The 22218-nt window shown below is 37.1% G+C and overlaps 1 protein-coding gene across 1 annotated transcript; it reads left to right on the top strand.

The window, feature by feature from the left end:
* Window positions 1-652: 652 nt before the first annotated feature.
* On the top strand, window positions 653-20772 carry FBXO15 (F-box protein 15). The gene is made up of 8 exons (XM_058805061.1): window positions 653-757; window positions 4289-4531; window positions 4791-5000; window positions 6817-6946; window positions 9208-9290; window positions 10358-10503; window positions 15656-15780; window positions 18858-20772. The coding sequence occupies exons 1-8, from the start codon at window positions 654-656 to the stop codon at window positions 19125-19127; spliced, it is 1311 nt and encodes a 436-aa protein (XP_058661044.1). The 5' UTR covers window position 653; the 3' UTR covers window positions 19128-20772.
* The last annotated feature ends 1446 nt before the right edge of the window (window positions 20773-22218 follow it).

Consider the following 22218-nt stretch of genomic DNA (forward strand, 5'->3'; position numbering starts at 1 on the left):
ATGCTTAGACTGGCACCTGCATTTCGTGCAGCATTCCACATGCACAGAGACATTGACATTTTCAAGATATCACTTGGCTCTTACTTTGAAGTTCACATCTTTCTGTTAACATAAATAAAAACTGCACAAGACACTTGAGCATGTACAGTTTGAAGATTATGATGAGGTAGAGCATGATCTTGCTGTTAGACCAGGGCATTTCTGTCCTGGTGCTTCCTGACACCTGACACAGCAGTCAAAAGGGAGGGTGAATATATCTGCAGTTTTGCAAATGCTGGTTATGGAATAAATGTTAAAATAATAGTACAAACAGCAAGAAACTGAAGCAAAACAAGGTAGTTTCATGTCAAACATAGTTAAAGTTAACAAAATTTAATGAAAGTGCAAGCACAAAACTTTCCAGGTAATTGTGCTGTGCCACTTGAATAAGTTGTCATGAATTATTTTAGGAAAATGCCACATACCAGAGAATGAAATTAGAACCCAAACTCCACAGTTTAACTCTTCAGGTGATTTTTGATTCATCTGTTTACAACCTGCTGGTTTTCACCTCTTTTGTTTTTGTCTGGTTTGAAATTTAAATTCTCTGCCATTGTCATTTCTGGAGTTTGCTGGCATGTCTAACAGTATTCATTTTTCTTTTCTTTTCCAGCATGCCATCAGAAATGCTGCTGAAGATATTTTCCTATTTGGATGCTGTGTCCCTGTTGGCTGTTGGCTGTGTGAATAAGCGCTTCCATGAGCTGGCCAATGATAAGTAAGGAAGAGGGAAGGTCTCAGTTGTGCAGTAGATGTGTTTGCCTGAATTATGAGTCCTTCTAATGTAGTTTCTCTGATGCTAGAGCGCTGATGCATGCACCTATGGGCACTTACTCTGCTGAAATTGCCCTGCACAGCCCGCAGCATGTGTTGCATGGAGTTCTAGCTGTGTAGGGCCTGTTGTTTAATGGGAGTTATGAGGTAAAAACTAAATCTAGTACTTTGAAATGTTGCTGTTAGCACTTTTTTTTTGTTTTAAAATTTCTGTCTGAATTCACATGGACCTGCACAAACTTCTCAGTTCCGGTGATCCTTAATGGTGTGTCTCCAGCAGCTTTATGAAATTGTCATAGCTTTCACAATTTTGGAGTCCTACTTACTTAATTCTTTCATCAGGTTTTTACAGAAGGATTGATTCAATCAAGTGACCCACTAGTGTTTTTTGTCTGTTGCTCTGTTTCTGAAATTTTGGTGATTTCTAATGAGGACAAAAGAGACAAAGATAAATACCGACACATTTTTTAATAAGGATTGCTTATTCAGAGTTCATAAATGGCTCCAATATGATGATAATTTTTGTCAAAGGGTAAAGAGGAGATACCCAGGTTGGTATGTGGTAACTAGGATCCGGGCATCCTTTTCTTTCTAGGATTCTACTGCATTAGTGTTGTCTGAATGAGAAAATGTCTTCCTCTATAGGAGGTTGCTGTACCTGGTATTAATCTATTTCTCCCTTATTTACTGAAACTTGTATGGTGCATCAATTTCTTCACCTTGGCATTTATACCTTTAGAACTGATGAATTCAAAGGGAAGATCTGTAGTCCAGATTAAGGTTTTGAGGCTGTCAGCAGGTAAGAGTAGATAAAAATTGCATAGTTGACACAAATTACCAGTCTTGGCATGTGTTTTCCACTTCAGGTTGGTAAGGCAGGATAAAATCACTGTGGCTGTCCAGGGGAAGATGATTCATCTGTCTCCATCTCAACGATCTCTGTTTCCATTTTCTAATCTCAACAGAGATTAGTGTGTGGGCACAAATAGGACTTGGGGAAGAGTTACTTTCCCTTATCTAGGAGCCTGACTGGTTCAGTGGGACCCAGGTCATTTCTTCCTGATGGATTTTAATGGATCTTCTTAAGACCCTGAGTCTTGCAGTGTATGAACAGAAGTTTTAATTGGAGTCCCTGCATATTTCTGTGACAAATCTGATCTTGGTTTTTAGACTGAGTGTCTTTTTTAGGATATTTCTGCTGTCCTTGATGCAACAGGACCATGAGTCTTTCATTGTGGTATGTCTGTGCTGCCTAATGCAGTGATTTGTCTTTTGGCTGCTCATATAATGAGTGTGCTTGAGCAGTTCTTAGCACTGATGTCTCCAGTATAGCTGTTGAAGACAAGAAGATGTTTATGACCCCCCCCCCTCCTTTGTGCACCCTCTGTGCCCCAGTATGGGGTATTCCAGCCTTCCTATCATGCAGTGTGGGAAGTTCACAGGTATGGTCTGCCTGCAAAAACTTGAGGATTCTGATCACCAGAAGAACGTGCCTGTGTGAGAGGAAGCGAGAGCACAGGGTCTTTTGGGCATTGTGGTCAAGTGATGGCTGATGATGATGTGCCTGATTCTGGCATTTGAGTTAAAGGCTTGTTGTAGTAATTAATGTCCAGTAAGAGGTCTTGAGATGAATATTAACAATTTGAGGCAAAAAGGGCTTATATTCTGTTGTGAAAGAGGCAAACTTGTGCTTCCCTGTTGGATGCCTTTTTGATTTATCTGTCCTGAATTCTTCAGAAGTTGAGGATAAAGGGGCAGTGATACCTTCCTAAACACTTGTGATTCTAGTCCTCCTTCATCTTGTTCTCTGTCTCTCTGCCCTAGCTGAATTTTTGAGTTTCTTGAACTAATTTCTTTGCTTGCACAACACTGTTTTGGGAAAGGAAGAAGCAATATATTACTGAGAGTGAGTATGAGGATGTTAGGTATTTGTTATAGTCTGTTTTCAGTCAACCAAATTGCTTGAGTCTGCGACTCCAAAATGCAGGAGATGCCTACTACTAAGCCCTGTCTTTTCAGCATAATTCAGCAGAGTATCTCCCTCCGTCAAAGGATGTCTCTCTTGGGAAGGGGTTTCTAGTTAACAGGAGAGTTTTATAGGAGTTTATTTTACTGGACTTTTTAGGCTGATGAAGACCAGTTGGATGATACACAGCTCAAATTCCCCTGGTGGTGTTGTATTAAGGACATCCCTCTTTTTTTTCATCACTGGACAATTCTAAGCAGCTTTGTAGTTAAGGAAGAATTTTCCTTCTCCATCATATACTGTCTGGTAACTTGGCTGCCTTTTATGGTCTTAAAATAGAAGTATCTTAAAACTTTGTTTCAGTTATGGGATTATCCTTTATGTTACCTTTTCCACCCTGCTTTTGGTGAAAGGAAGGTTGAAAACTCATGTTGACTGTGACCCCACTTTTACAAGTCACAGTAGCTTATTGGTTTGTGTGTTTTAGACACTTTCATCTCAAAAAATGGCAGTGGGGAATTCTGTATGTATCTGCAGAGCAGCAGGCTGGAAGGTTTTTGCAAAATCCCTGAATAGGTTTGCATCAATAAGCAGAGCCTGGCTCTCAGCATGTGGGGGCTTATTCTCAGTGGCTGATGAATTGAGAATAGTTTTGATGGGTAGGAGGCAGTGTGGGATGGATCTAGTCCTTGAATGCTTTGAGGAGAGGGGAAGATGCCATACAATACTCACTAGTGTAAGTTTGCCTGAGGATAAGTGAGAACTGGTAAAGGTAATCTTGCTGATAAGTGGTAGAAAATGTCTCTTAAGAATTTGTTGCCCTTGCTATTTATTTTTTTTAGTGCAGTACACTATGTGTCTAGCTCACTTCAGAATGAGAAAACTTACTGGCAACCTGTATTCTCAAGATTATTGTTTGAGTTCTTGTAGGTTCCTGTACTCGATATTCTGTGAACTGTCCTAGAGATACTGGTGAGAGGCGTGAGAGGCTGAAATGTGACCTCATAGTTTCCCTGGTGTGAAAGAGATGAGCCCATCATTACAGTCACATTTCTTTGACTTCAGTAAGTCATGTCTTCTGTGGGCTTTCCCAAAGAGAGTGCAGAAGGGATCAACATGACATTGATACCACCAAACAAAGGTGATTCTGAATTGTCCTCCTCCACACCACTTTCAGCTGGATCTGTGAAACTTGAAGTGAACAGATTATTTGTTGAATAGGAGGTATTAAACCACTTTTCCCACTAGCTGATTTTCTATGAGGAGGATGAATCATTGTTTTGGGGTAGAATTTTCAAAATTTTCTGCTTAACCTTTATCAGTTTTCACTTACTTTGCTGACTATGACTGTGCTATCATAGAGCTTCATGCTGGCTCCCATATCTTTGGAAAGACAGACAAGACTTGTTTTGTGCTAACACTATGCTGGGTGGTAGCTGAGATGTGCATATAAAAAATGAAGTAACTATTCTTGAAATTTATTCCTCTTTATTCTGTTTTTATTTTCAGTGGAATTTGGCTGAAACTCTATTCCAGCTCTTTGCACCCAAAACGGACAATTTGGAAAATGAAGTCTAAACAAACAGAAACTGTTTCTTTGGGCTGTGCTGCTTTACACGATAAAGGGCCTGGGTACTGGAAGAAAGAATACATCTTCAAAAAAACATCTGCCTTCAAAACTAGAGTAATGCGGCTTGTTAAATTTCTAGATCCTTATACAGGTCTTCCATGTAAAAACAAAGAAGCTATGAAGTAAGCAATGCCTTGTCACAAAGATTTACTTGAGAACAATGTATAAAATATTAATGACTTGGGGGGGGTATAGAATTAGAGCTAAAAAATGTGTATCATAATGGGAAGATACAATGATAATTATAAATGACTGAAACTGAGGAACATAAGAAGCAGCTAGTAGAAATTAAAAAATTCTATTGACAGCATAGTTTAAGTTTTATCACTTTGGGAATTTGTTTTTAAACACCCCTCTCCCCTCTCAATTCCTAAATAACAGAGTCTCTGGGTTGAGTTGGATAATTGTCTTAAAGGACAAAAATGGAAAAGAACATGTAGTAGAGAAGCCAAACCTATCATTTAAGGACACATCTCTTACTGTACTTTGGCATGGTACAGACTGGCCATGCTTAGACATCCTGTCAACCCTGAAGCTATTTGGAGTTACACCATTGCTTCCTGACCAAAGCATACCTCCCAACAACAATGGGTGAGTTTTGACATAGGATTTTTGAGGATTTTTTTGGGTGCAACTGGTTGATAATGTGTCTGTATGAGCTATCTGACATCTGTTTGACTCAAGAAGTTAACTCTTCATTTGAAAGCCTCCCTGCAATTTTCTATGTTCTTCTCTTCTTTGGTAGAGCTTTTCAGCAAGAAATAGTATAATCCAGCAAGCTATGAAATTAATTCATAGGTTAATGTAGCTATTGGCATGTGATATGCAGACTAATAGGTCCTGACTTGGAAAGCTTAATCTAAGGTATAGACACAAATGAGCATGAAAGAAAAATGTAAATCTAGGAGAATTTATTGTGAGAAATTTAGCTTGGAAAAGTTCATCAGTATTTATGTGGCTACAGTCAGGTAATCTATGTTGCTAAAGTTTATTTTCTGTCTGGTAGGTGTGTGTGTGAATTTAGAGAACTTGGTGTTTTACTATGCATGCAATCTTCAGCATATATATGCATATAAAGTCACACAGTCCACAGCCTGTCCCTTGTTTTATAACTTAAATTTGTACAGTGGTTTTTCTTGTTACAGTCTAAGAATGTATTTAAATGAAAAGTGTCTATTTGAGGTATTTGCTGTCAAGGAGCTTAGCACACATCTGGGCCTATGTGTATAGTAGGTGCAGTGTCAAGTACATGCTTCTTACACAAAGCCCCTAGCCATAGAGCTCTGAAAAGAGACAGAATTATTCACCTACAAAACACTGGGTTCCTCAACCAGAAGAAAAGTATTTACTTAAAAAAGAAATAAATCAAGAGAAACTTTTGTATAAAGTTAGCTGACCAAGTCTTGCAGTCAAATTATATAGGAAATGTAGTTGTTTTGCCAAGATGATGATTCATATGTAGAAAATAAAAAAGAAAGCTTGCAGGCGATTGATATACTTATTTCACAGAGTTACAGGTTTTTACAAATTGTGATTATAGATGAAGGCAGTGGATTCACCAGTTTCAGTATTGGTCATTGCTAAAACTGTAAGTGCAGGGACAGGCCTGATGGCTGTTAAGACTGTAAGTGCAGGGAAAGGGTTGATGTTGATTAGGATGAAATTTTTTACTGTGAGGGTGGTGGGACACTGGAGCCGGTTGTCCAGGAAGGTTGTGGATGCCCCATCCCAGGCAGTGTTCAGTGTGTAGTTGTAGGTGATACTACAGTGATACCAGTGGAAATCTAGGAACTGTTTTGAATACAATAAGAGCCTAAGTCTGAGAAGGATTTTAGAAAGACTTTCTTCATTCTGAATAGGTAATGCAAACTCTGCTCTTTTTTAAATGTGTCATTAGTTAATAAGAGTGTCCATGAACTTATATTTAAGAGTGTTTTGGAGCTAAATGGCTTTAATTATAGGTAAAAAATAAAAAAAATCTAAAAAAGGAAAGTTTCAAATAACACAAACTTAATTCATTATATATACAATTTGATTCTTTCCTTTGAATTTTGCTTCACAGTGATAAATGTTCAGTGATTCCGTATAGTATCAATAAATTATCAAAAACAAATTGTAAAGTAATTCTGTATTTTGAAAAGTTGGGCAAGCACATAAGTTTTTTAAAAGAGTATTTTAGAAGGTCATATAGTGTTTTTTGTTTCTTATCTTGTTAAGGGTTCAGATCCTGCTAGTACACTGTAGTTGTTCAAATGTATAGTTTATGACTCTGCATGCCAAATGCTTTCAAAACCATTTTCATCATGTTTGCCGGTCAGACTTCAGAGTTAAAAATGTAATTAGGCTGAACTTTTACATGATTAAGGAGACATAAACTTTTGCTACATTCTGTATGTTCTTTTCAAAGACCTCGTCGATTTTCCTTGATTGCTGAATACCATCTTGCTAACCTGACTGAAAATAGTGTAGTGGTTGGTGCTGATGAGCTTGTCCAGCTCTTCAGTCTGAGTCCAGGACTGCTAGTAGGAATGTGGAAGGTAAGATAACATTTTGTTTCAGTATTTTACTATTTGAAGGAAAAGAGTTGGGTTTTTTTTTTTTTGGGTTTGGGGAGGGTTTTTTTAAAAAATCTTTCTTTTTTTTTTTCCATTTGGATTTTGAAAGATGTTGTCTAAACTAGTAACCATGCAACACGTGTAGGGACTGTAAGTGGATTGTTTATTGTATCCTAAAGAGCTGTCACTGGAGTATAAATGCATAAAGAAATCTACTTCTAATTAAAAGATCAGTTATGTATCCTTCTATACTAGATACTGTGTTCAATTTTACTTATTTTGCAGTCTTCACATGCCCAAGTTCGATATCCTAGAGTAATTTTCAATAGAATGGTTTGAGAAGTGCTTCTTCCTGTGATTCATGCCATTGCCTGTCCATATCACTCAAAGTGATGAGTTCCCACATAGCGACTTAACTTTGATTTACATCACCAGGTAGCTGTATCCTGCTCCACCAGTAGGAATGCTGTAAATCGTGCCCTTTTGGGGGCATTAAGTTCTTGTATTAAGAGTCTAGGTTAAGCAGTTAGCCTCTGTAGGGTGAGTGTAGATATGAGTCTCTTTAGAGGGCAGTGCAGAACATCTAAAGTAGATTTCTACATGAAAGGAGTCTGCATCTTTGCATGGGGTGCACAGGGACCTCTGTGTCTGCCTGTTGCTATGCAGGGCTGCGTGCTATGGAAGCCTATCTCAGGTGTTCTGCTCTTGATCTCAGTTCAGAGGTGGCAGCTCTTTTTTCCTCCCCTCAGTCGTGCTGTTGACATTGACTTAGGTTATTTGGCACTGGCAAGGAACTTTCCATGGGGAGGCTGTGAACAATTCATGGAAGTTGTCTAATTTCCATCTGCAAGCATGGTGCCTCAAGTGTGCACAATCACCAGAGGCAACGTTTGAAACTGCAGAAGGACTATCCTTTCACTCTTAAGAGTGAAAGTCCATTTCCTAGAAAACTTGAGACTGCCTGACCAGCATAAACCTGTTACAGGTTGTTTCAGTCTGTGAAAAGCTCTGCTAAATGAGCAACCGTTTCTTTCGTATCTTCAGAAGTTTTGTAGACTGGTGTCCCTGTATTGTTGGCTCTGTGGTCTTGCTTATGCATCGGCCCCATCCATGCTTGGAAAGAGAGCTCTTTCAGCACCTGGAAATGGTTTAATCATAACCAAGTTCCACATAGTTGTTGAAAATGGAGTGCCTCAATCTAGTATATTGTCCCTGCTTGTTTTTCTGAACAGCAGTTCTCACTCTCTGTGTAGGCCCAGTAATACGAGGTAGTTATGTGTCAGTGGGTGTAATAATTGTAAATGCCACACATCTTGTTTTTTAGTACATAGCTGCATAACAGAAACCAAGGGCAGGTTATGTGGGCCTCCTGGTATTTGGATAGAGAAAGACTGAGAAATTATGTGATTGATAGACCTCCCTAGTTAAATCCTTTATAGCAGTAATTTTGTACAATGAATATACAGGAGTAGTTAAAAAGCCAAAAGTTTGAATAGAGGATGTAATTTTCTGGTAACCCAGAGAGATGAAAACAGTAGTTGCCCATATTTCAGGAAAGTATGGCAGTGAATAATTTTCCTATTGACTTGGGTGTTTGTAAATGTAGGATTTAAAGAATGCATTTAAAGAAAAAAACCTGAGATCTTAGCATTCTGTGTTGTTGAAGTAAATACGTGCCTCTGTCTCTATTTAGTTGTCACATAGATGTTTTTTTGACTATAGAAGGTTATGTTTTTAATGTTTTCCCAGGAGTAAATAATCTGGTGAAGACACAATTTTTACTTTGAAATTCACAATTTCTATTAAATACTTCTGTGTTCCTCACTGATGTTAGCCCTCTTTGGAAATAGTTCCTTAGACATGAAAATAAACTTGATGCTTCAGTAGTCAGGAATAAGTGCTGTTTGATTCTTTTTAGGTATCTTTTTTAAAGTGGTCAGTAGAAGCTAGGGAAGTAGAATTCTTGGATTGCTCTCAAAATTTTTGCCTTGCCATAGCTGGCTTCTCTCTCTTTCCCTGTAATACAAGAGTGTTGCAGTCTTTTCTAACTATTCTGTATTCTTGTGAAAAGACAGTAAAGGTTTTACGAGTCCAAGTGTTAAAGCAAGCCATTACTAACATTATTATAGTAATTGACAGAGTAATAAGCAGCAGAATTTATCTATGAATTTTAATGCTCAGAAAGACCTTGTGAAAAAAAGCATTTCCAGATGAAAATACATCTACTTTAATTAACTTTTCAGGGGAAAAATGAAATTGCTTTTGTTATGGCGAATCTTCATTATAATCACCTTCTTGAGAGAAGCATTTTGGGTTCTGCTACTGTGTAAGTAGAAGCATTTTGGGTTCTGCTACTGTGTAAGTTTTCCTTTGTGGGTAATAAAGATAACCTTTTGAATAAAGCTTTGAATTTTACAGTTAAAATTGGCTGCTGGTAAGAGGTTTATATTTAGGCAGTAATTAACTATTCTTGTTTAATATAAACAACAGTTACAGTAACTAAATAAAAAACTGTAGAAGCATTTTCATACTAAAACGTGGCCATTGTTATGCTATTAAGAAGATAATTTAGTTATACAAGTGTACTGGTACTTGCCATATTGAGAAAGATAGAAATAAACTGCGCACACTTTCTCCCTGTCCACAAGCAGTCTTCTTATTTCCTCTTTCTATCTGAAACAGAAAGAAAAGAGAGAGAGACCTTTGTGTAAGAGGGGGGAAACTCTGGTAAACTGGTGAGGTGCCTGCATTAATCTTTTAATCCTTTTGAGAAAGTAGCTGGGTTTCCTATGAAGTGTTTGTATGTTTTTTTAGCTTTAGAATAGTATTTGGGGAATTTATTTCCCACTCAGCTTTCTGGTCAGATACTGTTGTATCTACCAGTAGTCTTAAATGCCCACTATAACTTAGTGTGGCTCTTCTTACACAGAATGTAAGATTTAACACCATCTCCCTTAGTAACAAATTGAATCCTATGTAGAAGTTGCTCAGTTGCCTCTGGCATGTGGTCTCTTTAGGTAACTTGTGTGCAGTACTTATTTAGCTAGCCTCAGACAAAATTATTTCAATATTTGCTATTTCAGAGAAGTCTCTAGAGCTAGTGGACTTTTATATGTGCAGTTGAGTGATGCTTTTTTTTTTTTTGTAGACAAGTCCATGTTTTGAAGTTTACCAGATGTACCTTTTAAAGTTGACTGCTGTATTTTCTGCCTTTGGGTAGGCTGAACAGCTGATCAGCAATATTAGACACTGTAGTATCTTAAAAGAAGCATGATGAACTAGAGATGTTTGATTTTGAAACCGTCTTAAGATGACGGTCTCAATGTTGGCCCAGGTGTTATATCTTTACTAAGTCATCCTCCCTTGCTAAATTCTATCTTCTTTTTTTTCAAGTCAATATTCTCCTCCACCTAATAGACCTTTACTGGATGATATTGACTCAGAATATGGACTGCATGACTACAGGCTGCATCTTGATCTGCATGGCAGAAACTGCATGTACCTCTGTGGATCCTTCAAGTGCCTCTTCTGCAGAAAACGTAAAGTTGATGGGGCAATAATGTCTGTTTTAAAAATGATCCCTGCTGTTGCATCTTTCCTTCTTATATCCAGTTTCTCTGTTTTAAGGGGTGAAACTGAAATGGAATTTTAAGAGTAAGCTATCTTTCTGTTTGTGATGTGGTTTCTTTATATCTGCATGGTGCTTTGTGTGGCATCCTAAGCCTGCTCTGTAAGAAGTCTGCCTGCTGTTAATTGACACTGTCAGCCTGGCACACAAATTCTGCAGATTTTCTGGGTCTTTTCTTTTAGTTCTGTGCTACATTAATAATACACTGGCACAGTTCTTGGTGCAGGTTGATGTTTCTTTCACATGTATTGTATAAAGGAGAGAGGGATACGTATTAGAATCTTGTTTCTGTAGAATTCTCCTCAAGTATACTTTGGGTGAGCAGGCAGATTAAATGTATAGATACATTTGTACAAGTTACTGTGAACTTTAAGATTTAGAGTTTCTATTTTAGTGAGCTTAAGGTTGCCTGTTTTGGCACCCTTTCATTGTGTGGAAAACAGTTTCAGTCTTCTTCTGCTGCTTCATTCTGTTCTCAGCGTTTCTTTCCCTGAGACATAATTGGCCATCCCTGTTCTTCTCATACAGCCCAAATTTATAATTGTACTGGGGTTTTGAAAAATACATGGGTGATCTCTCTTTTGACTTAACTTCAGCATAACTTCATAAGCTACACAGCTGTCTTTCTGTAATCAAAGATAGATTCAAATATTAAAATTGTACACTGCCATTAATTTAATTTAGAATTAAGTACTGTAAATTAACTATTGCTCCCCAGTATTTTTGTTTGATACCGGCACTCCTGAGCGGTGTGGGTTTCAGAACATATTGTTTTTCTGTCAGTAGAGGGCGCTGTTGTCAGCCGTGAGTTCTTTTACAGGGCTGCGGAATTTCCCCGTGGTTTGGTTTGGTTTTTCTTATTTGTATTTGGTGATTCCAAGAACTGTGCTTTAGATTGCAGCCTTATGCAGTGTGGAGTGTTGTTGTCCTTGAACCTGAAATATACATGTTTTCAGATTTTAGAAAAGCGCCAAGCTTGAATTAAAGGAAGACTTCTAAGGATAAAATTACAGCGAAAGTCTATGCATGTAGCAAGAAATCTTACCTGAAGTGTTATGTAGTACAAGAGTCCTCTTTATGCTCTCAGAAAAAAAAAAAATATTCTCAAAATTGGCCAGAGGAGTGGGTTTTTCTTGTTAAGCTGAATATCACATTTTTCTAAAATGAAAATGTTATACTTCTAGCAATACAGTTGCACAAGAAAAAGTATTATTTGGCATACTTCCTTTCTTGGTATCACTTTCTTGCTGCTTAGAAGCTACTTCCACAAAAGATCAAGCTGAAGTTTATGCAAATTGAAGCAAATGTCCATGAGCTACAGTTGTGATGCCATCTCACTTTGCAAGTTACAGAATGTTTTATGTTCACAAGTGTTTTCTGAATTGCTTTAGTTTTGTGACCTTCAGCAATGTGACAGCCATCAGATTCTGGTCTCAAAGGACATCAGACAGCTGAAGCCATGGTTCTGCAGACAATAAGCACATTTGTCATCTAATCCCTTCCATGTGCTTGCACAATAATTTCTTTTGGAAAATGCTTGACTTCCTCCAAAAAGGTGTGGTGAGGCAGCATATGGCTGTGTGCTGTCACATTTTTCATTGTGATTTGTTATTCATTTTTCTCATTCTGGTGAACATGGTGTTGCTGAATGTGGCCAGGTTTATCCAAACTGGTTGTGTTGGATGGTTTGTGTTTTATTTTTAGGATCCATTTTAATAATGCACTCTGTCCCATCCTCTGAGAGGACTCTGAAGCATGGAAGTCCTGCAACATACTGGAAAGTCTTGCTATTTCTGAAAATTCTCTACCCAGTCCAGTTTTATTTTAAATTATAGATGCAACATACCCATGGCAGTTTCCACAACTTGAGGCACATACCAGTTGTGAGCTAGTTCTGTTGTTTTACTTATTTATTGGTTTTCACTAAGAAGATTTAGGCATTCCTGGGTTACCAGAGAATGCCCATTTGTATTTTGCAGAATAACTGATTTGTTCAAGATTAATTTTTGTCTGCTTTTTGTTAGTATATATTAATATTGTGCTGCACTTTGCTACTCCATTTTCAGTTCATTTCGCTGAATTCTCAATATTAAATTAAAAAAGGTTATATCACACTTCATTGGACCAAGCAGATGGAATGTGTATGGCTACAGATTTTTTTCCTGTTATTATATTTGCATTGCAGTAACTACCTGTTTTTTCATTGTTTTGGTTGGGGTTTAGCATTTTATTTTATGCTCCTTTTCATGTAAACAGAATTTGTAATATGGTCTCATTGACAGGTACTGTAGGATGAATATGTTAAATATATTGTAACTGAATTGAAAATATTTAGAAAACTTTGCTTATTTTCAGGAAGTTATGACAGGTTTTCATATGACTCCCAGAAGCCATGATCCAACTTCTTCATAAATATTTTTGAAATGTATTTACCTAGGTTTTCAACTTTTTAAGCACAGCTTTGTAGCCTCATGGTACTTTAAGCTTTTGCTTTTCAATGTCATTTCTTGTTGATGTAAAATGATGTGTTGTGCTTGCAAAATGTAAGGGTTGATTTTGGTGTATTTAGAGAACTGTTAAGCTTTGTTTGTAAAATTTCATATCAGACATTTGAAATGTTTTGCTTGACCTTGAAGATTGATTTGCAAGTTTGAATAATGATTTTAGTGTGATAATGCTGTTGTTGGCTCCCAAATAAGTGTTAAGCATAGCTTTTCCTCTGAAAATACCAATCAAATGACAACTTGCAAGAAAGACTTGGTTAGCAAAACAAACTTCTTGGCTTTTAGCTAAACAAGTTCTTTGGAATTATTGGTCTGTTTGTTTCATTCCCCTGAGGTTTGTCTACATGTTATATGTTCTCTTTGTTGGTATTACCTTTATTTGGAAATATTTGTTCCCTGTAATTTACTCTGCTGCTTTGCTTGTGGTTGCTATGCGTGTCTTGCATGAATCAAGGACTAGAGATGTTATAAGGGGACAATGAAACAAAGTCTGGTTCAGCCTGAGGAAAGCCCTGTCCAATTTGCTTCCTCTGTGTTTCTCTTTGTATGTTTAACATAGCTTATCTTGCCCTTTAATTTCATTTTCTCATCTTACTGGGGTGAGGAAGGGGAGATTTCATTACTTAGCCTTCAGTTTCTTGCTTGTTTCTAGGCAGGCTTTTCCTTCCTCCTGAATGTGAGGACTGAAATAGAGCTTTTATATTAAAAAATATATATAAAGTTTGGATTAACCAACCCATTAAGAATTAGCCATCAGATGCATGATCCGTTGCCTGTTTCCATTCTTGAATTAAATTTTGTCATTGAATTTGATTTACTGAGGTTTTAGAACTGGACCATTTGGACACGTGGTAACTTATGGCCTTTTTCTACTTTGAGCTGGATCCTGGCAATGAATTCTGCTTACATTTTTCTCACTGACTTCTTTTGCACTTCACTGAAATTGGGTATCACAGTTTGGAGGATTGCATTTTCCTTCAACTATAACGAAGTATTTCCTACAAAACATTTCCTGGGCATAGTCATGTTGGTTTCACTGTATTCACACTCCTATTCCAAACAGTGTCTGTACTGAAAAACCTGCAGCTGTTCTCTGTCATGTGCTGGGCAGCTTGCTTTCCATAGTAACTGTTCTTTGGACTCCCCACTGGTGAGTGATGCCTTTCCAGCATTGGTTTGCAGCCAGCTGTATCTTGGGAGTTGCTTGGATCTGCAGTACCAATTCAGAGAAGGTTTTGGCCTCTGTGTTAAAGTGTGAGCTTTCCTTCTCCATCACTGCCTCCAACTATCTGCTTCAAGTAGCCACCAAGCAGAGGTTTTGCTGCCACTGCATGCTGGATGCAGCCACAGAACTCACAGCCAGCCTTCCTGATGTTGCTGCTTCTGTAGCCTCATGCTGCTGCTTGGGCTTGATTGAAGGAGAATCACAGGCAAAACACTTCTGCCTTTTTTACTTCTGTCACTTGCATCTTAAATCTCTGCAAGTCCCTTCACTTGTTACCTTACCATCCAGGACCTACTACTGGATCCTGACAAGCATTGTGTTCCTGGGAATTCTTCTCTCCCTTTGTATCTGTCTCCTGCATGTGCTAGATACTTTCTTTTTTCTACTGAGGTCTCTAGTGCTTTTGTTTTGCTCTTTTGAGAGATTATGTCTTGTTCAAGGAAACTTGTTTAAGGGATGTCCTACCAAGAAATCTGCTTGTGTCATGATGTGATGCTTTTATTTTTTCTTTTCTTTGTAGTCAGATCATGTTCACTATGATGTACCTCAAGTTATAATTAGACTGTTGGATTCCCTGGTTAACTTTCCTTCTCTGACAGCAAAAGAAAAAAAAATTAAAAAGAAATGCCAATCTCTTTTGAGAGGAGAGGAAGAGATTCCAAAGAAATATGGTTATATGTAGTAATAAAAAAAATCACAAATCATAGTTATTCTGCCAAAAAAACCCCAGGGGCCTTGGAAAGCTATTTAAAAAATGAAAAAATCAATAATTTAAAAACTTGATTCAAATCAAATCATACTTCATGTCAATTCAAATGATGCATTATCCTTTCTAAGGAGGAATAGTTATCTGTGTGCCTTTTGTATTGGGTTATTTGAGTTTCCAGTCAGACATAAGAGATTTAAATAACTTGAAAAAAACAAGGTTGGGGAGGTATCTCATTGTTTTATTTTGTGTGATAGTGTTGAGCTTGACTTCTGGGGAATGGGAAGTTATGGAGGCACTGGTGGCATGAAATTGAAATGCTGGGTGTGAAATTTACTCCTTGCATCCTTGTGTAAGTTCTTTAGGTAGCATTCCTATTTTTGTAGTAAAAAAATACAAAAGATTTTTTTACCTGCAGTTTCTACTGTGAATCACAGAATCAAAGCTCCAAACTGCAATTTGATTCCTCTATAAAGTGCTTGATGTTTAGCTGTTGGTGTATGCCAGGGTTTCTTATTGGTGAGTGGGAAGAAAAAGACATGGAAAGGAGATAAGGGAACATTTACAGTGTACTTGAGCTCAGTTTGATTTATGCTGCTGTAATGTTGTATATTGTTTATATTTTCAGGTGACATTGAAAATGGCTACGTGAGGCTCGTAGTTGTAAACTTAAAGGATAACAGGAAGCACTTGCCTATTATTGGGACACTTGGCATATGCTGGGAAACAGATGTATTTAAAGGCAATGTAAAGGTCAGAAATATTCTTTGTTTCTGGAAATGCTTACCTCAAAACAGAGTTGTGTTTGTGCATCTTAAATAGGCTAATTTTTAAACAACCTTTTGTTTTGTAGAAGCTGTCTGTAACCAGACAAAACCTCTATTCCAATATTCAAAAAAAAAGTGAATTTTCAGGAAAAGAGTTTTCTCCTTTCTCTCATAGACTCTGGATTGCATGATAGACCCATTATCTGTGTGTAATTGCTTTCCTCTCAGCAAAGATGCTGTGACTGACCAGCCCATGGAAATGCTGGACAAAAAAATGTACTGCAGATGTACTTTTTGTGAGGATTTTTTTTTAATTTGGTGTGAGAGTGTTATTTTTTGTTTTGTGTTTTTTATTTCTTTTGGTTTGATTTTTTTGGTTGGTTGATTGGGGTTTTTTTTGTGAGCAATAAGCCCTGAACCTCTGGGGAAATACTCTGCAGTTCTGTGCTGTATGTGCAGGGAAAGTTAGGAACTGCTGGGGAGTATTAAAATTCCAGTGGACACAGGAAACTACATCCACATCCACACAGTCAGCACCAGCTCCAGTCAGGTACATCAGTCAGCTACATTAACTCTTTATTTTAGAGGAATGCTCACACATTCTATTGGATAAAATTCCTAAAAGAATTATTTCAAACAAAGTTTCAGAGTGGTTCTGTAGCTTTTGCAATAGTGGTGAGGGCACATATTTTTAAATATACTTTATCAGCATGAATATTTCAGAAGCTGTGAAGATTCTGATAAATATGATTTAAGCACTACTGAAAAATCATCTAGTTCAACATTTGATTTCAATTTCGGCACTTCTTTTGGAAAAAACCTTCAGAATTAATAAAAATGTTGTTTCTGCCAATCCTGTATAAATTTGGAATGGAATACTGTTTGATGAGACTTTTTTTACCAAGGCATGTAGTCACAAAACAAGGAACAATGTTTTTAAACTGAAAGAGAGTAGATTTAAACTGGACACTCCATGCTGAGCATGGGGAGGCAGGAGAGTTGGAATTAGATGACTTATAAAGGCCCTTTCTAACCCAAATAATTCTATGATTTTATAGGATTAACAGCTGCTTGGCAGAGTCTTTTTTTTTTAATGAAAAAAATCCTGAGTAGTACATAAGAATTTACATTATCTGTCAGAGGAAACAGAGAGCTATGGCTGTAGTCTTTAGTTTTTTCAATTTTAATCATTTTTCTATGTGCTTACAGCATAAATTATATTTAATGTTTATTTCTAGGACAAAATAAAGAGTACAGTGGTTTTTTTAAACCTCATTTTGTGATGAGAGATGGAATATGTCAGCAGGTAGCTGTGGGTCGAATTCAGTGTAGTTTTTACCAAAAGTCTCTAAAATTCTTGAAGCATGTGAAGGCCAGATAACATCAGCCACAAAAGTAGGACATTCCATTACTTTGAATTTATTTGAATTTTAGATAATACTTTAAAGAAACAAAAAAAACCTAAAAACTTCCTTGGCACTTCTAGGTTTTTTACAAAAAATTAATTGCCAAAGTACAGATAGTTGGAAATTGTCATAGGAATGGTATTTTCCAATTAAGTGTTCTTACTGTAACCACTCCAAATCACACTCCACTGGCTTGCTTTCCCCTTCCTCTCCCCTGTGTTGTGCTGGAGTGGAGAGGTGGAGGCCCAAAAGGTAAAGATCAAGGTTGAGATAAGAGCAGCAATGAGATAAGAAAACTGAGAGTAACAGCAACAATATTAACAACAAGAATGTACAAGAGAGGGGAGTGATTCATGTGCAAATGCTCACCATGGAGCACAACCTGACCATGGCGCAATACCCCTAAGGAGAAGAAAGCTCTTTCCTTGGCCCTGGAAATGGGGTGAGGCGGTGTAGAAAAACCAGCCTCTTAGCCATGCTCCCTCCTGGATACTGCAGAAATTAACCAGATCCTGACCAGAACCAGGACAGAAATGCATGGGAAGACCCCACCATCCCAACGCCATCCCACTTTACTATTCATAATTAGCTTTTCATATGCAAGCTGTCAGACCAGAAAACAGTGATTCTTTCATGTTTCCAGTGATTCTGTAGCTCATATAAGTTTATTACACCATCATTAGGTTCAGTTTGAATTTTGTATTTTCAGCATAGTCTACAGTAGAAAGTTTAGGGAAACTATGTGTATCATATTGCCTCATGTTTGTGTCATCTGCCCTTGTGTTGTTTGATTGAAGTAAGTATTAGTGAAAGCAATGTTAGAGCAACAGAAGCACAACTATGTAGTACAGAGAAATAAAGCATTCCAAATGAATTTTTTTGGCATGGAATATGTGGTGTTGGTTTGTTTACGCTTTTGGAGCACAGATACAACATAATTAAGATAATTTGATTCATTTAATGATTCAGAACTCATGAGAATAAGGAACAGCTGATACTAACAATGACACATCACTCCTATGCTTCCAAGGGATATGTGAAACTATCAGTTTGCCAAGACCAAGGAATTGGCATTAACATTTTTAAATTATCTAGTTGTGTAATCTTGTAAAGAAATATTTTCAAGAATTTGTAAGCAGAGGAATTACATCAAGATTCTTTATATTACCTTTTTGAGAACTGAAGCTGTGAGCCTTCAGTTCCCAAAAAGAGAGTACTGTATACAGCTGGCTTGGAAGGGTGATTGTGTGTGCACTGCCTTGGGTGGTCCCTGAGTATCTTTGCAAGCATTGCTGCATTCACACAAGTTTAGCAGCTGACTTTAAACTTAGGTTACTTTCTCATATTGAAGGAACCATCATTCTTTGAGTGGTAAAGTAACGAATAGTTGAGAAAAATAGATGTAAAAGGCTTAAAAATGTTCAAGAAGTAATGTTTGATTTGGTTTGGCAGTGGTACCTTCTGTAGCACAGCATTTGATGTGTGTAGGCTGCAGTTTCGATTTCTGCAGGAAACCTCTAAGTAAGTATTTGTTGCAGTAGGTCAGTGAAGCACTATCAATTGTATTTTGAGGTTTTAGCCTCTGTACAAAACTCTCTGAACCTCTACTTACTTTGCCATGACATAGGGAAATAATCTCTTCTGCTTGTGTTTGTAGGACTGCTTTGTGATGGATCTGACTCTCTTAGATGAAACTGGAATGCCCTTCTGGTGTTTTAGTGATCCAGTCCGCATGGAATTGTCTACCAAGTCATCCGGCCTTTATGACTACATGGGTCATGTCTATACTGCAGACTATGCAGATTCAGAGGGTAAAGTCTGTGTTGAGTTTGTATGGTTGGAAGAAACCAAGGAATATATTATAGTCAGTTTGGTGCTTTATGTAAGCACCAAAAAGGTAAATAGCTGGTATGGAACAAACTACTGAACTAATTAGGTCACTAATTTCCTTGTTTTGAGAACCAAACAAACAACCCTGCTACAACAAAAAACACAGTAAACTGGTGATGCTTAAGATTGACACCAACAAGCAAGACTGGTCCTGCAAGGTTTGCAGTAACAAATGCAATTGCCTAAATTTTTTAATAGGCAATTGAGGAATCAAAGAGACATATTGATATAAGTGAGAGGTTTTCCTCTCTGTTGAACATTACATGGTTAGTCTGTTTCTCACTGGCTATATTGAAATTATTTTCAGGAAGACTTCTTTATAGACACTTGTTACTATGGTTAAGGAATTGCTTCTTTTGAGAGCCATGCTGTGAAGATGCCTTACCTTACATAAGCAACACTGGTTTTGAGAACATTGACTTTTATGCATAGTAATAAAACAGTGTGTGTGCTGTTCCCTCCAGGTTTGTGGAGTGTAATTGGTAAACGAGAAGTTTTGTTAAACACATTTTGTTAAACGCTTTTTCCAGAAAAACTTCACTGAAATGTATTTTAGTAAAAGATTGAAAGGCTAGATGGGAAGCCAGATCTGAAAATGTGTCAGTCAAGGCATTTGTTAAGAAAGTTGTGTAAAATCTGTTTATGATGTTTCTCTAAATTCTTGTTTGTTCTGTTTTCCCGTGTTCTAACCTTGTCTGATTGAGACTAGATACTTGCCTTACATATTGGCCTATGAATAAGTGTCCCAATTATCAGCCAACCTGAGCTGATATCTGCTCTTACGGAATGTTTGGAACATTCAGTTGTTTTGGAAACAATGCATATCTGATACTGTTTATCTAACAATATGAATCCATATAAAAATTGAATATATGTGTCCAATCTTTCCAGTTCCATGGAGTAACTTTAGAATCAAATTTTATACTTTCTGTATTAAAATAGTTTTTTCTAAATTACAAGATATTGTGAGTCTAGTGTCATTACCTAGCAAGGACAATTACATTGCTGCCTGCTCTGACTTTATTATGGTAGTGATTTCCTTAAAAATAAATTCTCTCTTTATTTGTTTATATACATTAATTGATTTGGGCAGACAATGTTCATATGTAAGTACTTGTCTTCTGTGCTACAGAGGTAGATAGATATTACAGCCATAAAGTTGTTTCTTAATTTAAGTTTCAAAGACAACAAGCTGAGGCTGACACGGTTCTAGTTCACCTTGTTAACCTTACCCAAAGAAGCAGTGGAAATGTTTCTGCATTTTGTCATTAAGCAGACTAACAAGAGCGATGAGCTGCATTTTGTCTTCTTTCTTACTGACTGCTGATGGGGACAGGGATCCCTTGAAGTGATATAAAGGTTTTAACATGTGGACTGGGTGTGATGAATGCCAGAATGACAGACACTGAAAGTGATCTGTGCTGACAAGTGGCCAGTCTATATTTTTGTTTTTGCCTAGATTTAGTTTTTGAGTTACTAGTTTTAGAAAGGAAATAGTGGCTCAATCCCAAAGTTTTCTTAGTCGTTGGCCTTACTGCTAAGCTTGTAAACAAAAATGTAGAATTATTCGGGATACATTGTTCCTTTGAAATGTGCAAGTATGTTCTCTTCCCTGCTGTGAAGGTACCAGGGACAATGGGCACCCAGCAGCCATCAAATGTTGAAAGGTCTGTCACTGTTCATTCCAGCTGAATTTTTATTGTATTCCAATATTTCTGGGTTTAGTGTTTTTTTAATAAAAATAAAATACTTCCTTTAATAAGCAATTTCAATTTCTAATTAATTTGATTATTTCGTACATTTATTTGATTAATTTGATTATTTTATACAATTGAATTGCTTTATAGAAAATGCTGGCATCGCTGTTGGAAGTGGAACAGGAGAGTAGGCTGTCCCTACCCCTGACATGCTAATCTAGTAGCCTGAAAGTTTACTATCTGAATTGATTAGGATGAGAGTAAGTCTTTAGCAGCACTGTCAACCTAAAAGATGATACAAGGCAGAGGAGTTTTGTCAGGTTATTGCTGGCTTATTTCTGCTGTGCATAAACATGTATTCAGCAAACCCAAGCAAACTGTTCCAAGATGTTAAAAAATGGACCCAAATGTTGCAGAGCTGTTCTCCTGTATATTCACTGGCTATAATTGTGTCCTTTCTGAAGATGTGAAGGATATGTCCTGAAATAGGCCTCAGATGGACCTAAACTTAATCTCATGCTTATGCCACTCCTTTGATTTCAGCTGACAGTTGCTTTTAACTTGCACAACAGAAGTAAATTCAGTAGCCACCAGCTGTATGATCAAATCTGGTAAGTTACATATGCCTTAACTCAAGCTTCCATTTCTTCAACTCTCGTCTTCTTTTCTTTATATAAGTAAGGACACAGACTGAACTTCCAGGAAGGAAGGGGTTTGCATTAGGTAAACTGCACTGGTCTATTTCATGAAAGATCCCATCTGTTCCAAAAACTGATGCTTTGATAAAATCATCTCCTAGTCTTCTAAGTCCCCTTTTATATACCTGGTGCAAAAGGTGGTAGAGTGAGTTGCATGTACCATTCTACAGTAAAAGATTCTTGTTATATAAAAGACAATTATTAGAACAAACAGGAAAGATGGAGGTACCAGTTGAAATCTTGTCATGTCACAACTGGTTGTGACAATAAGCCTTACCAGCACATTTTTCTTTTAATGCCTGAAGATTTTTCTTGCAGACGTTTTTAATAATTTTGTGGTACATACTGAAGATAGAACAATGTTTTTGTTATAATTTTATGCTTTATACAAGTTGTAAGACAGTTTCTGTGAGAAGTATAAACATTTGTAAGTTAAAGATTTTACTTGTGCACTTCAGGTACCAACTCATCCAATTAAAAATAGAGCAACCCTTACCAACTTCCAAATGTGTATGTTTAAGTACTCTGCAACAGACAGAACTATGGTATTTTTAGAGGGTGATTTACATGGTAGGCAAGCATAAAAACAGTACTTATGCTTATTTTAGTGCAGATATAATAGTGCTCATTTAACATAATGAGTTTAAATTGCATTGAAAAGGAATCAGTGTGAAAGTGATTTAGTGAAAGGGCTTTCATGAGATTGTTGTAGCAGTAGAGGAGTTGTCATCTA

This window comes from Ammospiza caudacuta, chromosome 1 (genome assembly GCF_027887145.1).
Source record: "Ammospiza caudacuta isolate bAmmCau1 chromosome 1, bAmmCau1.pri, whole genome shotgun sequence".
In the NCBI taxonomy this organism is placed as follows: Eukaryota; Metazoa; Chordata; class Aves; order Passeriformes; family Passerellidae; genus Ammospiza; species Ammospiza caudacuta.